Source organism: Amblyomma mixtum, chromosome 2 (genome assembly GCF_055824585.1).
Source record: "Amblyomma mixtum isolate Tamu chromosome 2, ASM5582458v1, whole genome shotgun sequence".
NCBI lineage: Eukaryota > Metazoa > Arthropoda > Arachnida > Ixodida > Ixodidae > Amblyomma > Amblyomma mixtum.
The window spans coordinates 309145153-309162585 of NC_143013.1; the positions used below are offsets into that span (position 1 = coordinate 309145153).

A 17433-nucleotide genomic window follows, 5' to 3' on the forward strand; every position below is an offset into this window, starting at 1 on the left:
CTTCGGCTCTTCCCTTAGCTTCTTTTCCTCTGTTTTATTTGGCCTTGCGATCGTTGCGATTCTGTTCACGTTTTTCTCTGTGCCTTGTGTTCGGCGATCTCCGTCAAGATGTACCACTAGCTGCTGTCCGCCACTGTCCGTACTTGCTGAAAACAACATGGCCGACATGGCGTCGTAGTTACCGTGGCGCTTGTAAATATCCGGGACGAGAGTGCGGCGTGGTGAAACCGCCACAAAACAAATAACCTTAAATTTTAAAAGACCAATAATTTTACGAAGCAAATTTAAGAAAAGAATATCGATCGTTTCTTATCCCCATTTATTCTTGCTGTTAACTTACTGGGAGAGAGAGTACTCCCTTGCAGCCTCAAAGGACAAACTCGAGCTGCCTTGATTCGAAGTTCCTTTGAACTAAGTGTCCTTAGGCGCGTCCGTGTGGCAGCGCGCGTTCTCCCTTGGAGTAATGGAGCTTTAGTTCAAAGCAACTTTACAGTGCCCGTGTGACAGGGGTATAAGAATGCTCGGAACGTGTAGATTGAGTTCCCGCGGCAAAAGACGAGTTCAGATTCCTCTTCACTGCACCTTTAAGAGGGTTCTTGCCCGCACCGAACAGGAAGCCATGTCAAGTATGGACCAGAACCACGGGTCCTGGAGGTCACTATAGGGTGCCGAGGGCTCCACTTGCAGGCTGCCATCATGCAGAGCAGCTGTCACAGAAGCGAGAAGCGTGAGCGCACTCCCTCAACAATCGCCGCGGTAATGGCGAAGAATCATTTGTGTAACAAACTTTTAGCAGAGCCGGACAGCACCTTGCTGCCGATTCGCTTGCCCAGAGGGGTAGGGGAGGGAGCCCGTACGTGCCAGTGCGCATGCGAAGTAGGCGACCGAACTGGTACGGTACACGTCCACGCAAGTACGTTTCCGCTGTGTTAGGCGTTTCTGAAGACGGGTGAAAAGTGTTGATGACCAAAGGCGAGCCTCTTTCATCAAGCCCAAGTTCATTCATTAGCGTACAAAGGAACCAAATAAGGGAGTCGTAAGGCCGCTACGAATAACGCCGGGCGTTTTCGCGTGCCCGCCGGAGGAAGAGAAACAAATTTCTCAAACGGACTCGAAAGCGGCCGCGACCGTGTTCCAGCTCACGGCTCTGGTCCTCTTCTCACCGCGACTTGGCGAAGCGGCGCGCGCGGACAGACAGTTCGAGATAGCTCAAGCCCTCTCGAGAAGACAGGGGGAAACGCAGCTTAACGCGTGATGCGGTGCCTTCTCCCTTTCTCTGCATCGTCGCCCGCTTCTATAGAAATTTAGGGCTTGGTTATTTAAAGGAGTGTTGCGCAGAGTTATGCGGTTCTAGGTCAGGGTTAGCGCAGGAAGTAGACAGGCCCACGGCTTTCGAGAAGCCGTGAAGCGCGAGCAGTGAGCTCAAGAGTTGCTAATTGTGTCCGCTTCGGTAGGTGAACAATAAGTGTTGCGTCAGCTTTGGTAGGTGCGTGTGAAGCTTATGTCGCTTCTGTGTGTATCAGTTTGCGCACTGTCGTTGAAGCGTTATTATAAAGTCTAGTTCCACCTGTTCCTCCATGTGTCATCCGTTCGCCCATCATCTGCAAGTCTGTCTGCTAAGAGTCGTATACGCCAAATCAGCGTGTCCGCGAATAGTGAGGTCGAATAGAAATAACCTGATCCTTACACTGGGGTCTACGAAAAGGAAAGGAATGTAAATGAACATTAACGGTGCGTACACCAGTGCTCGGCTTTCCGACGAAGTGCCGACACTCTTCGTACGGGTCGGGGCGTAGCGAAATACAAAGCCGAAGGGCTGCCGCCTGCCGTTTCCTCCATTCGCTGGGCGACAGTGCCAGAGATGGCTGCCAGGGGCCTACGCATTTAGGACGCAACGGAGTGAGTTCCGTGACTTCGCCAGTCGCTTAAAGCCACCCACAAAAGAACGAGTGACACCACACTAATCGACGGTCCATAGATCACCTCACGGTTGTTCAAGCCAAACACGGAACGGTGGGTCATTTTTAAAGAGGCGATAACAACCGCTCAGAACAAAAAAAAAAAAACGACAAAAGCGCGCTTATCGCGAAAACGACAAGTCCCGACGCTGGCTTCTTTGCAGACACGCCTCCCGCAGTATCTTCCACACTCGCTCAGACAGAAAAACCGCTTTACTCTCCGTGACCGCACGCAAACGCAAAAAATGAAAACCGACACCGCCCAATGGTTTTCAAGGAAGTCTCTTTCACCCGCAGACTCCGTCTCAAGGGAAAAACGATTTATCTGGCCGCTCCATTCAATTCTCCGCACCAGGCCCAGAAAAGGAAAGCGCTTCGAAAAGGGAGGCGTTATCGCAAACCAAAGCGCCGTTTTCAACGCGGCGCTTCTAGGACCTTTTTTTTATTTTATTTTTTTTACGGCGGAAGCGCAGCTCTGAAGCTATCGGTACAGAGCGGACCCCCCGGCACGTTCAATGGCACGGAAGAGAACGACGACGGCGGTTCGCACATCTGAGCGGAAAGCGGCCGATAACGCGGCACTCACCTGACGACGCTGCGAAGCAGCACGCGGGGTCTCGGCGGCCGACCCCTGGTCGGCGGCTCTTGGAGCAGGGCCCGCACGGTGCCCTTCCAGAGACGGCGGAAGAGCTCGCCGTTGGCGCCGCCGCCGCTGCTCCTACTGCCGCCGCCCCTGGGCACCAGGCGAGCCGTGCCTCGGAACGAACACACCACGGCCTCGTCCATGTGGCCCGAAAGAATGCGAAACGGGCCCCGACGGATTTCGCTATATGCTCTTCTTAGTTCGACCGCGTTCCAAAGTCCACGAGACGTTCCCGCACACTCCACAGGGATGACCTCAACTACTGTCACCGCTGAGCAACCGCTCGGAGCACGACAAGGACTAGTACACGGCGCACAAAGCAAAACTGTCAAAGGGAAAGCTTTCGCAACCGGTAATGAATGCGCAATCGAAGTCGCTGCCGAATAAGACGAACAGAGAGGCAAGCAACCTTCTCTGTTCTGGACCTGAGGTAGTCACTCAGAACAGGTAAACTGAGCGAAAAACAGAAATCTACAAATCGAGAGTTTCAGGAAGTACTTTCAGCAACGTTCGGATGGCGATTCGTAGCAAGCTACACAGGTAGAACCGAAAAGTGATATCAGCGACAAGTATCCAGCAGAGGAAACGGCACAGCACAACGACCGCTGACAAGAAGACTATTCTCACAACAAGCGGTGCAAGAACCGCAGGTAGGACCAGCTCTGTTCGGAAGACTAGGTGAGACTGCAGCAAGGCCCACGGGTCACGCAGTGGGCTTCCCCCGCTACGACGTGAACCAGTACTGCAGCTGGTGGAAGACTCTGAAGCACCAAAGGCTAACTAACTAGCACGCGGAAAAACAACGGTCAAAACGCGCTTTCCAAGAACCGTCACAAGACAGCGTCTACCAGTTACAGAGAACACCGGAAGCTAAGGACACACCTGCAAACCTGACGGGTCGACCACAAATGGATATTCACCAACGACACAACACGCTACAATGGAAGACTGACTGGTGGCACGAAACCGCCGTATAGATGAGCGTACACAATGGAAGACAGTGGATTACCGGAGACCACCGCTGGAATGCGGCAGGGTTCCCCGCAAGCTATGCAACGACGACGAACAAAACGCGGCCCACGCCGCGCAAGACTGTGATACAGGGCAGCGCTCTCTTACATGTAAGGCAACTCGCGGGCTGGAGTTTTGGCTCGCGAGCTTTGTGGAAGACTTGGTTTCAAGCGACGCGGGTGCCTGTCTGTTACATGGCGCTCAGAGCTCGCTGGGCGGCAGCGGTGGAAGCCGCGTCACGACATCGCGCACAGGACTCGCGGTGCAGCACACGCGCGTCATCGCGATGCGCGTGGCGAATCAAGTCAGAGTGCTCCACCGTGACTTCGTGAAGAACACCCAGCGACACTAACGAAAGGAACGGCCCACCCTCTGGTGCTTGGCCTGGAAAGAAAGGGTGAGGCGTCCGGACGAAAGAACGTAGGCCACAGAGACCACAAATGATGCGTTCACCCGGCGAGAAAGGTTCCTGGCGACGAAGCCACGTAGGTCTCCGCGCGTTCGAGACCGTCCACGGTGCAACTCACGGCCGCAGGCCGACGGCGCGGCCAGTCCAGGCGTCGACATCACATGACCGGCGGCGAAGCGCACGCGACGACGGAAGCGAGAGGCGACCACACGGGAAGTCAGGAGCCGCGTCGCGTCGTGGCCACGGAGCGTCGGCTCCTGGGGAAGGACGCTTCGAGGAGCGGTGACGCCGCCGCCGCCGGGAAGCCAATTTTTTTCCCTCGCGCGCCATGATGGGAAGGAGGAGGGTGGCAGCCACTCCGGCAGCCGCACGCGGGGTCCTAACCAGCCAATTCCGAGACACGCGAGCCGCGCTGGCTCCGCAGCATCCGCCGCGCATGCGCGCTGGGGTGAAACACCCCGAGGGAGAGAAAGGGACGAACATGCGTCGGCTCCCGATTGCGCCGCCGAGGGAAGGGAGATTTCGGAGTCCCCACAAAAGCGCCACGCGGGCAGGAGGCTGTTTCCCCAGCGGCAGTCCCAGGGACTGTTTCTTTCTTATTCACCACATCTCTCTGTCTGCGCATGTGGAGTGGTTCAGCGGGAAAGCCGCTGCGTCTATCTCCGCAATCAAGCCTCCAAGAATCGCTCATGAAATAGAGGAACCCCTGCTCGCGATCCAGCGTATTGATTGTGAACCCCCACTAAGCGGTTTCAGAAAGGAGAAGCAAGTTTTATTCTGTTTAGGAATGTATACATTACTATCGCTCCTTTCAGCCCGTCATCAGAACGGCATTTGCACAGTACATGTGGACAAGTGTAGTGGAAAATGTTGACTACCAGTACGAAAAGCGAGCATTTCGTGACATCAATTACTGATCACAACGAACCCAACCGCCATTTGAAAGGCAATAAGAATAGAATAACGGATGATGAATAGCGGATGGTGATGCTTCAGATGACAGCACAGATAAGGCACCTACATTACAAAAGGGGAATCTTCTGGAAACAGACGTTAGAAAAAAAAAAAAGCGTGAGGTCAATATGGCGCACACAAAGTATTACGTGAGTGCCACAGCCTCACACCATCAGGAAACGTCTGTTTATGCTGAATCCGTACGTGACGTCACGACAACTCGGAATTATTCTGGCTAATCAAGTTCGCTAGTTCTCCAAATAAAAGCGATTGTGTTGTTCTGGCTTTCGTTGCGGGTGTTAGAAAGTACGAAAAAAAAATTTACACGCATACCCTGTACCCCTCTTGACGCCCACACGCGAGCGGAATAAAAGAGAGATAGGAGTAGCAGTCCCCGTAATCAATGCCGTGGAAGGAAAAAAAGGCCCGACTACAAGTTGACCCTGATCTTGCATGGCGCCTGACACGAATGAATGAATTTGCCACGAATGAATCGACACGAATGAATGAATGAAAAGGCTCTGCAAACCCCGTTGCGCCCTTTCGGGGGCCAACCCAGCTTCGAACACCTCATCCTGCAAAGGTGGTTTGTGTTACCGTATCCACACGGGGGTTCAAGATCGTACGCTCTAACCAGCGTGTCTAAACAGACGTACAGGTCAGCTTCCACTGCTGTAAACGATCTGCAGAAACAAGTTCCCTTCGAAATACAATCGCAGTCATTGACAAGTCCGGACTCGCCCCCGGGTTGTTTGTCTTTGCGAGAAAATAATCAGAACATGTGTCTGAAAGATTTTTTGCGGTCACAACGCAGCTAACGCTCAAACATTCGTGTTACATACTCGTAACCGTCCTGTGGTTCGTTGATCGGTTACAGCTATACGACGTCTGCGGGGAAGGCAGCTCCTTTCCTAGCCCATGTACAAAAGAAGAGAGAGTGAAATGAACTACTCCATTCCTTCTCAACAGCGGTGATCGATGCGACGTTGACACGTTCCGCGAGTGAGGAATGATGAAAATAACTAACGAAACACAGCGGACCGAGCAGCATCGCGCCTGGTGCTACAGGGAGCGAAGGGTGAAGTTAGCTTTCGCGCACTCCATGACTACGGTTCGGTGACAGTTCGAAAACAACGTCATTACCAACTACCAGCTGGAACACGGGGGCAATCAGCTAGCGACCAGTGTTGCGTGAGGCAACAACTTCGCACTTCGCCGATGCAAAGTCGTCATCGATGTATGCAGAGGGAGACGGCCAGTCGTTCACCACACGATGAGCGATGCTTCTCTTCGCGGCCAAGAGCCGCGCCAAGCATCACTCTTCCACTGCGTCGCTGCGTATACAGCAAGCAGCACTGAGCCATTCCGTGGGGGTTGCTGCGTGACATTCACGCACTACGAACCGGTCGCAGCACTACCGCAACGGAACAACGAATGGACAGAAACAGGGCATACGCGTCAGCCAAGCACTCCAGGAGGAAGGGTAGGGGTAATAAAGGAAAGTAATGGGGGCGTTCCATGAGTATACAGAACGTGCTCAACCGCAGAGCAGCTCTGTCATTCCACAGCAGCAGCTGCCACTGGCTCAATGCGGACTGTTCTGCGCGATGCCAAGACTCAAAAACATGCCTTCCACTCTACGAGGAAAAAAAAGTTCGGTTGTAATTTTTGTTTATGAAGTTTAACGTGAAAAAAAAGGGTGGGGGGGGGGGGGGGTAACGGTGAGCGAAAGCAGAATCCGAGCGACTGCAATTATGTATATGAGGCCTAGAAATGCTATCAAATTAGGTTAGCGGAATTTCGTTTTGCAATGCACCCAGATGTGAAAAACTGCTGTCGTATACACAGCTCATGGCGTGCATGCTTTTTGCTTATTTCGCGACAATACTTGGAGAAATACTAGGCTTGTACTTCAACACCGTAAGCAGCGCTATCGCAAGCATGCGCCTTTGTGCGCACTCGGCGACTGGCCACACACAAACCTCTGCCAGTTAAGTGGCAGGTTCCAGCCGGTTTTTGCGACTAGTCAGAATAAGCACAGTCAGTGTGACTGTCCGAATTTCGCATGTCGCGTGCAATACACGAAGCAACCGCCCACGTCTGTCTTCGGCTATCGCCTCCACCTTCACCGACCGTGGATGCCAGCTAAGGTAGCTGCGTAACCTCTACACCCACGCCCACCCGAGCATGCGGACATGCGTGGCAGCCAACCCACAGATCAGTATTATATTAATTACACCTACTTCGAACAAATTTTGCTAGCATATTTTATCTCTGGTTTCCTGTTTGTTTTTATTTATTTTTTCTGTCTTCTTTTTCCTTTGCAGAGTGCATGTGGTGCCGACTTGCAGACAACTTCCTGTGAATTTCGTTAGTAAGGCTTTTTGACGGGCTAGTTGGTACATATTCATATTTGAAAGGCTATGCGCTAACAAGACGTTCACAGGAAAAAGGATAGAGACAACAGGAAAGAAGCGCAACTTTCAACTTTTAAAGTTGAAAGTTGCGCTTCTTTCCTGTCGTCTCTATCCTTTTTCCTGTGAACGTCTTTTTAGCGCACAGCCTTTCAAATATGAATCTGTGAATTTCCTGCCGGGGCTTTAATCCAGGACCTCTGTATTATATTTTTTACTTCGCTTCCTTTCTTCTCAAGACTGCCTCCTCATCTTTGCTGCGCCGAACTGTGTTCGCATCATGTGTTTTCTTCCCCCCAAAACGAGAATCCTGTCGCTTTCTCAGAGCAGCAAGAATCCCATGCTTCTTCAAAATTTCCCTGACGTGATTTTAAGCTCCTCCTTATTCATTTTCCGAGTGGCATTAAGCATCCTTCTAGAGTTTGCTGGTTCGGCCTTCCTCTAAATTTTTTATTTTTTTTAAATGAAATTATATATTATGGGTTCTGAGGGCAACCACCACACGTGCGCGCCCCGGCACAGCTGCGACAACGGCTTTCGTCGTGGCACGGAGTCCGGGGTGGTGCATCGCCGCGCAACTCCTCAGGAGCATGCTGCTACAGCCGATGCGGCTGGCTAGACCATCCCAGTGCCGACGCTCCGGAGTCCTGTCTGCAACAGCGGACGAGCGGTAACGTGTTCCATCGTTTTTTTATACCTCGAGTCCACAGTCGCTTTCCCAATCGCCCACGTTCAGAAGAATATACTCGCTGAAACGAGGCGCGGGTAGCAGCGTCAGGGGAAGAGGGGAGGGGGTGGGGTCGCCGCCGTGATGGGCTTCTGGTGGCACACGTCAAAGTGCAGGAGAAGCACGCTTTACAGGCGCAAAGCGGCCACCGCCTCCGCCGGATGAGGTGTGCTCGTCTGCGTTCACGGACCGTCCGCTCTGGGCCAGCCAAGACCCAATGCGAAGAATATGTAGAGGGACCCGTCTTCCGTAGCGTCGACAGTTCGCATAAGACCCACACAATCGGCATCGTCACAGTTTCGCCGACCGGGGAAAACGAGGCAGGTCTCTCATGTCGGGCGCCACGATTTTGATAGCGGGACTAAACTAGACGGTGAAAAGAGTTTCGCGCAGAAACTGCCCAATCAGTGTCGGACTCATCAAGCTCGGGCCAAACTAATGTAAGCACTGCATGAGGAGGTCTCCTCAAGTCATGCATCGGTTCTGCCTACTTTCGCGATAGACAAGTTCTCGGAATAAGTCAGGTATTAGACTAGGACGCAGCCCCAAAGACGTACGCCCTCAACCTCGGCGTTGCAAAGACACAATATCAGCTCTTTATCCAACGTAGCTGAGCAAAATTCGCAAGAAAAACCCACCAAAATATTCCACCAACGTAGAGCGAATACTGGTCGCTCGCAAATGTGCATCCGCGCGAGAAGTGCACGCCGGTAGACCGCTTCGTGAGCGCGAAGCGCACGCTTCCCTCGAAAGGGACCAGCGGCACAGCCCAGCACTTGTCGGCGGCGGCGATCCCTTCGCAGGAGGAGTATACTTTGCTCACAGATTCCCGGGATACGCTCCGCAGCTGGCGAGGAAGCTCGGCGCAGCCAGCGGAGATGTCGACGCAATCTTTATCGCCCAACTGGCCGATTGTGCCGCACACGCGCAGTGAAAAGAAAGTGTCTGGCGAATGCGCGCTGCCCTCCCGGCAGCGTTGGCCTGCGGCTCCACACGAGCGAACTTTCCGGCCGATAAGACTGCGTGGTGCGGCACGGCGATCACTGAAGTATAGTATACGTCCTTTACCTGATTTCGACACCGCGGGTGGGGCGCCCATGCGCTCAGTGCTCGCAGCGTCTGAGAAAAACGCGCTGAACGGCGTGCGAGCGAACACAGCTATGAACTCGCTCCAGCCTGAGCGAACAAAAGCCGCTAGAAGACAATCGTTCAGAAGGGAACTAATTAAAAAGGGGCGGTACGCCGCCACCGTCACAATATGGAAGACCCATTGCGGGCGATCCGGAGTTCCAAGTTTCAGCTGAGGAGCAGGAAACGTCCTAATTTGCGCGAGGACCTTACTTTCGCGAATCACACGCACCTCAAGAAAAACTGGTCCCGCGAACTATTTGGTTTGGTTTATTGGGGTTTAACGCCCCAAGGCGAGTCAGGCTATGAGGGACGCCGTAGTGAAGGGCTCCGGAAATTTCGACCATCCATGGGGTTCTTTGACGTGCACTGACATCGCACAGTACACGGGCCTCTAGAATTCCGCCTCCATAGAAATTCCAACCGCCGTGGCCGGGATCGAACCCGCGTCTTTCGGGTCAGTAGCCGAGCGCGTAACTACTGAGCCACCGCGGCGGGTCTCCGCGAACTATTTGGCCTAATGGCGCGCTAAGGGGCCTCCGACCTCCGTTTCGCGAAGTTCAACGCTCGCGAAAGATACGCCGTTTACACCGAACGTTCTGCGCACGGGTGGCCTTCAGAGACGAGCTCTCCGCGAGTTCGAGGCAACGGAGTTGAACTGCGACACTGCAGCGGCAGGCAATAGGTGGCGGGCCGTTCTGTTTTCCTCCGCCAGCTGCCGAAATCTAAAGCGCGCACGTACCGAATGTTATGCGGTCCCCGACGTCTAGATTACCTCGTTCGTTCTCGATAAAGCCGCGCACAGAAACCCAACATTGCCGCCGAGAGTGGTGCACGTGACATGGAAGAGCATGTGTGCCACGCGGCTCCCGAACGAGGGCGCCGAAATTGCGGGGGGCGTGTGCCGCTTCCTTCATTACGGGAGCGAGGGATTCCTTCGTCTTACGGCATATCTTCCACACAAGGTGCACGGCCTACGCTGTGCCGCAGTTCCCGTTGCGCACGAGCAAAAGGGGACAACAGAGACTTTTACAACGCCGGATAGTTATTAGCGTAGAAGTATAACGGTATGGATATGGGACAGGCCTTAGTTCTGCATTAGGCGTAGTCAGGCTGATGATGATGATACCGGTTTATCTGACGCCGGCTGCGCACGCGCAGTGACCCTGCCTGGCCCCACCCATGGAACTGCGCGCGCACAGCCGGCGTGCGGTAAACCGGTGCGCGTCTATGCTAATACGTCTCCGCTATGCTAAACGCCTCCAATACTGAACGCAAAAGCCAATGCCCGCAACTTGGAAAACCGCAGTCTTTATCCGCCACAGTAGGCCCTCGAAAAAGGCCGACAAGAGCAGCAAGAGGCGTCACTCCTTGCTGTGTAACCGGAACAATGGACGGCCGCCCACAAAACAAGTTCGCCACTCAGCGGCTCAATTATAACCGGCCGAGGCGCGAAGTGAAAGGCGGCCATCGCACGGGACAGTGATTGCGTCTGGCGCCTGATTTGCTGCCTGCCTCGTTTTTGCCCTCTGTTCGTTTTTGCTAGGGGTACATTTTGCGGGAGGCACTTCAGTGCCCTTCGTCGCAGCGGAGATCATAGAGCGCGAAAGAGATAAAAGCACTCCACGAGAAGGGGAGCCTTAATGGCTCCGAGCGATCTACAGACTGTAACGCCTTTTAGGCGAGCGAAGCTCTTCGCACGGCCCGCATCGTTTGCCGCCACAATGGAAGGCGAACAACTAAGCAAGCAAAAGCGCGAGCCCGTATCTGGAGAGGTCTTTTCATTTAACACTGCTCCAAGCACAAAGCTGAACAAAGGAATAGAGAGAAGCGAAGTTCGTGCTTCGAGAAGTGTCCTCTTCCCTCTCTTCTAACGTTAACACTGCTCCAGCAACGTCACGCGAGGACCACATGGCAGATACACGGCCCCAAAGGAAACGCGGATTACGGAAGTTCCAAATGGCAACTAGCACCGGTCGCAACACTCGACATTTAAAAGCCCGCATTGCTCCGTGCTCGAAAAAAAAAAAAATCGCAACCAAACACTGTTCGGCACACAAAGCCACCGCTTCCTGAAAAGTCGCGCTTGAAAAGCGGTGCCGGAGGGGCGACGAGACCAGCGAAAAAAAAAAAAAAAAGAGAAAGAACAGCCGTGGCAGTTCGGCAATTAGGTCAGAAGCAAGCCTCTTCTCTCGGTTGCCACATTTTTCCGAACTTAAGCCGCTTGCCGAGCGGCTTTCCCTCGTCCGCGGGTGCGACGGGTCTCCCCCAGGTATACACACCGCGACGACCTACCGTTGCAGAGAGTTCGGCGAGGCCCCAGAGGAACGACGTGGCGTGCAACGAACGCCGGAGGGAGGGGAAGGATGTGTTTCAATGCGCGCCTCGTTGAGAGCCGTGAGCAGGTGCGGACCGTTGGGAGGACGATTTACGGCCGGCGAAACGCGGCGTATTTACTCCGGCGACGCGCGCGTAACGAATCCATTCCGCCTTCAAAAGTTTGACGCGCACGCGCGACTCGCGCGAGAAGGCAGAGCGCGCGCGCCTGTCACCCCGTGGCGCAGGGCAAATATAGAGGCGCGAAATTGCGACCAGCGACGGCGCAGGCAAACGCGGGCGCGTCGCGACGTCAATCACGGACACAGACGCGCGGAATATAGTGCGCCGCCGCTTCGATGCACCCCGGCAATGAGAGCGCGCAGGAACCCCCCCCCCCCCCCCCCCCCCCCCCCCATTCTGCCCTCCCAACCCCTTCACCCCCCAACGAGGCAACTCGCCTCGGTGCCTCAAAGGTTGCTGTTCAGTAACAGAACGCAGGCTTGGCGTGAAAGTCAAATGCGCTGCGCGACGTCAAGTGTTAAGAACCTCAGGTAGTCGAAATTAACTTGGAACCCTCCACTACACACAGTGTACAGGTGCCGTCAAAAGTAAATGGAAGGAAATATTCACGAAAAAATTGAATCATTGGCCCCCAATTCATGCATCCTTGAATACATATGTGCAGCCTAATTGTGATTTTCCAAATTGCACTGTGCACCAACAAGCATGGACCATTAGATTTCAAGAAATTAATTTTTTTTGACAAAGTTGCCTTCCATTTACTTTTAACGGCGAGTATACACCAAGAGCGGGACAGATATCCTTCCTTATTTCATAACCAATTTGCCGTCCGAAGGAGACCGTGAAGCACCAGAGGAGTACAGACACCAAATTTTTTGGCTGCGTGTTTTCCTCTCTATAATGATTCATGACATTAGTACACATAAATCACTGCATAGTATTCGCTTCCGACTGCTAAAAAAAAGCAAAATTTCTTCCCTCACTTGTTTTGGTTTCAAGAGCACAACAACGGCTATGACGTCAAAGGTTAGTATAGATCACGTGATGCATGAAAAATACAGGCGATAAAATCGCTGATCCGTCATTTCAGTTCACTACCGACGCTAAAGCCAGCCTGCCTCCAGAGCCGGAACCACGTGTGAAGAAGCAGTGATTATACTGCAGTTTTCTTCATACCTCACATGAACTATAGTGACATTTTACGTCACAGCCATCACTCGGCTGCTGAAATCGAAACCAAAGCAGGTGCGAGAAGGAATTCAATTACAAACTACGTAGCAATCGTAGGCGATTACCACGTGGTGATCTATGTACACTGTAAGGAATGTGCATAAAATTCCTTATATGTTTAAAGCAGATTTTGGTTGTCATACAGAGAATTGCTGGTAATTTGGCCCTGTGCTATATAAAAAACCATTTTTGAAATGCATGCAACTCATTATAAATCGGTTTGCATATTTAAAAAGTGTAACAGTGAATAAAAGCAATTTTTTTTCACTAACGATTATGTGCTGTGTCCCCTGTGTTTCATTACTTTGCTGCGGTCTGGTATTCTCCAATATGGTCACCCTTGTACTACGCATGTCTTCACTGCTGGTTTTGCTGATCGGACTAGCGAAATATGGTAAGCTGTGCACAACCCTCATGTTTGGAATATATATATATATATATTGCCTTATAATACATTCTGCGACTGACTTGTTCCTTGCTGGTGTTGCTATTTTGTTTGAACGGCTGATCCTGGCCGACTGAAATTGGTGTCGCCGGACACTGGACAGCGGTTTATGCATGAGTGCGAGCGTCCCGCGTGTCGCAGTGGTCATTATCCTTTAGCAGATATCTCGCACCACTTACGCAACTGCATTCATGGCACGGCTAGTTGAGAAAAGCCATACTGCGAATATGTGTGCTGAGACGGGTCTATGTCTGTGCACTCTTCTGTAATAGCAGTGGAAATACATGCAATATGAAAGGAAACATGAAAGTCAGTGGCACATTGGGCGCGTCGATGCACCTTTGGCCACTCTAAAGACAGGAAGCAAACACCATCAAAGGTGTATTTTGCCTACTCGACAAAGCAGGAGGGCCGCACATGCTGAAGAAGTCTTTCGAGGCATGCTGTTGTTTGCGAAATTGGACGAAAGCCTCGTCGGGCTTAGAACGACACTTTCTTCCTTTCTTAGAGCACCTACAGGTGTGTCACCCGATGGTGGCGCGCATTCGCGAGCATCACTTCGCGCTGTCCATACCTATATGCCCACTGACAAGTACACAATAATCATGCTAACAATGAGCCTGGAGTACACTAAATTTAGTGAGATGACCTTTACTTGTTGGCTGTGGATCCAGTCATAAAATGTTGCCATTTGAAACCTAACCCTGGTACCTCTGCACGTTTATATGAATAGCATCGGAATCAAGATTTATTCCAAGGGCCGCTCACCATTAAACTGTGACTGTGACTTCTACAATATTATGTCTAGTACTACAATGTGTAAAAACCTAGATAAGGCACCTAATGCAGGCTACACAATTCAGTCCTCACATGAGCCTCAGACACTTGCAGATTTTTAAAAAGGTCACTGCTATCTTTGGATACATAATGAGCTATGAATATATTGCCACGTATCATTGCAGTGTTTGTTCGTTCACGCTCAAGGCAGCAGGAAAGGGTCGTTATCACTTTTGTTCGTGGCGCGAGAAGCGACCAGACTAATCTCGATTGTTCGCAGCCATGAAAGGCTGCATCTAGGTTTTTCCAGATTACCGTAGATGATCTTGACCTGTTATCTGGAAAGTTCCTTGCCGGCTTTAAATTGAGCGATGCCGCGAGCGGCGGACATTCGTAGTTCGACGATTGACGAGCACGCTTGTTGCTTACGCCGCCACCGAGTGAGTCAGTTCTTTTGCGGGCGCAAGTCAGCCCAAATAAAGAGCTTCGTTTGCAAGTATTTCTGGTGTCTTCCTGACCGCTGGACTGCCGTCACTACAACGTGACATCTGGTGGAGGTGCTGGGTAGCCTTTCAGGTACCGGACAACCCCTGCAAGTCGTGACGCCAGCCCTTTGAGTTATTCACCAGAAGACCTGACTCCAGTCTACCACGCAGCCTCTCGAGCCTCCAGCCATGACTTACGCCGCAGCAGTGCGCCGTCCTGTACCTCGACGACGGGACACAAGCCCTTATCGCCCTTAGCCAGCTGCGCTGGAGCCCCGCCTTCTCGCCCCAACTCGCCCGTCCTTCGAGCGTCGCACACGGCCAAGGAAATGCGAGGAGTGGAGAACACCCGACCAGCGCCGCCCACTATGCTTCCACTGTGGAGAAGCCGGTCACATTTTCCGGTACTGCCCATTCAGGAGAATGGGCATCCGAGGGTTCCCTTACGACGACCCACAACCCCGACCCGGCCAGCGACCAGCGAAATCGAGGATTTTTTGCGTCGGGAAGGATACTCATCGCCGAGCCGCCTATCGCGTTCTCCGTCGCCATCGTCACCGCGCTAAGTATCTCCTAGCCGAGGCTACGCAGTGCGTCGACGCTTCTCCAGCCCCCGAAGATTATCCTGAATAAAGCAGCCTCTGGAGGTGAGTTTGCTTCTGAGCGCAAGAACTAAGATCCTCCATCGACGAAAACAGAAGACCATGCCCCCTACGACAACGACGACCCCTACGAAGACGACGACCCCCACGAAGACGACGACCCCTACGAAGACGACGACCCCTACGAAGACGACGATCCCTACGACGACGACGATCCCTACGACGACGACGATCCCAACGACGACGACGATCCCTACGACGACGACGATCCCTACGACGACGACGATCCCTACGACGACGACGACTACTACGACGACAAATGCGACGACAAAAACTACTACAACACCGACGACAACACCGACGACGACGACGACACGGCCAGACTTGAAGCTTTTACCGCTGCCCTTACACCTTATTAGGAACGCTAAAGGACTCTAAGCTCTAGAAGCATTCTCCGTGTTTAATTTCATTTTAAAGCATCGAGACGATGCTTCTTTGGAAGGGGGGTAATGCCACGTATCATTGCAGTGTTTGTTCGTTCACGCTCAAGGCAGCAGGAAAGGGTCGTTATCACTTTTGTTCGTGGCGCGAGAAGCGACCAGACTAATCTCGATTGTTCGCAGCCATGAAAGGCTGCATCTAGGTTTTTCCAGATTACCGTAGATGATCTTGACCTGTTATCTGGAAAGTTCCTTGCCGGCTTTAAATTGAGCGATGCCGCGAGCGGCGGACATTCGTAGTTCGACGATTGACGAGCACGCTTGTTGCTTACGCCGCCACCGAGTGAGTCAGTTCTTTTGCAGGCGCAAGTCAGCCCAAATAAAGAGCTTCGTTTGCAAGTATTTCTGGTGTCTTCCTGACCGCTGGACTGCCGTCACTACAACGTGACATCACGAACAAAAGTGATAACGACCCTTTCCTGCTGCCTTGAGCGTGAACGAACAAACACTGCAATGATACGTGGCAATATATTATTCATTCTACTATAATATTTCTCGTTCATTATGTGACTGATATAGTTCGGATATTCTTGTATGGTTACACTATACATGTCCTGCCTTCCAGGAGAGCCACAGGAGTTGTGGATATTTAGAAGCAGCCTTCAAAAGCCAGCACTGCCTGGCACAAAAAGTTCCTGCACTAATAATGTCAATTCAGAGCTTCATGGTTCAAATGGATCTTTGCTTGTCTTCTTGGAATAAAAATTTCACACAAACCGTCTCTAAGGCATAACGCTAAAGAACAAGAAAACAAAAGTTTTACATAAAATTTCAGTTAGTCAAAAACAGGAAGTCTAGTAAATATAGAAAAAAAAACAGAAAACAGAAATTTTACAAAATTCTTTTGTATATGAAGACAAAAAATGTGGTAAGAAGCAGAAAAGCTGAAAACAGAACATTACAGAATATTTCTGGCAGGCCAGCTGCCCGAAAATTTGTTCTTTTCAGGAAAAAATTTTTTTACAGTGTAATGTCTTATGCATCATTACAAAGAAGAAAAAGCGCAACCAAAATAAGGTGTCTATATTTCTTTAAGAACGGGTGCGCGCAACAATACCCCAGTGTGGCCAGAAGCAGCCTTTTGCATGGCAACAACGCAAAGTCAGCGCATGGTTTTATGGTGGGCCTTCCAAAGGGAAGGGAAGCCGCCAGCGATTGTACAAGATGTCACTTCGAAGACAGGAACAGGTTCAGTAAACCGACACTGTCACCACCTGCAAAGGGACTTGATAAGATTCTGCTGCAATTGTTGGCATCTGCTGCACCCCTGCAGATTCAGACACTGCCTTTACAGATGTATGACATCGGCTCTGAAGGCGCGCATGCCTGACACCATGGCGACCACTGGCAGCCTTTGTCAGTCTGGATTTGTGCAATGCAGAGTATGTCCCAGCCGTTTCAGGTCAGCCACTACTCAATGGAGTGCAGCTGTCCCTTTAGAGCAACAAAGTCAGGCCCCCGCAACTGGTGCTTTTCTCTAGCCAACCACTGCGCCTTGCCTTACGCCCGGCAAGACACGGATCCACACACGCAGACTTCCCTAAACACTCCCCTCTGCTCGGCATTTGCTTTGCTGCCAAGCCTCTTTGTATACACTGTGCTCCAGTTCCTGTATCATCGGGATGGCTGTGTCCTTTGGATGCTTGTGGTAGGGTCTCCCAACAACCTCTAACAACAGGCCTGCTGGTCCCAGAAGACGCAAAGGGGAGGCAGGCGGGCACAGTTTTGCGACAGAAGCTCCAAAAGGACAAGTACAAGTTAAAGCATCAGGTCCGTAATGTACGTTAAAAAAATTGGCAGTGGCTTAGCT

General features: G+C 52.0%; 1 protein-coding gene across 3 annotated transcripts in view; it reads right to left on the minus strand.

Moving 5' to 3' along the window:
* Srrm234 (Serine-arginine repetitive matrix 2/3/4) overlaps window positions 1-17433 on the minus strand; it is a 72647-nt gene that overhangs the window by 45005 nt on the left and 10209 nt on the right. The window contains exon 1 of one of the 3 annotated variants that reach the window (XM_089574866.1): window positions 2545-2759. The exons of the other annotated variants lie outside the window; for them this stretch is intronic. Within the exon in view, the coding sequence (XP_089430992.1) occupies window positions 2545-2744 (200 nt within the window). The 5' untranslated portion in view covers window positions 2745-2759. Of the gene's footprint in view, window positions 1-2544; window positions 2760-17433 lie in introns of those variants that run through there. 3 annotated transcript variants of the gene reach the window in all.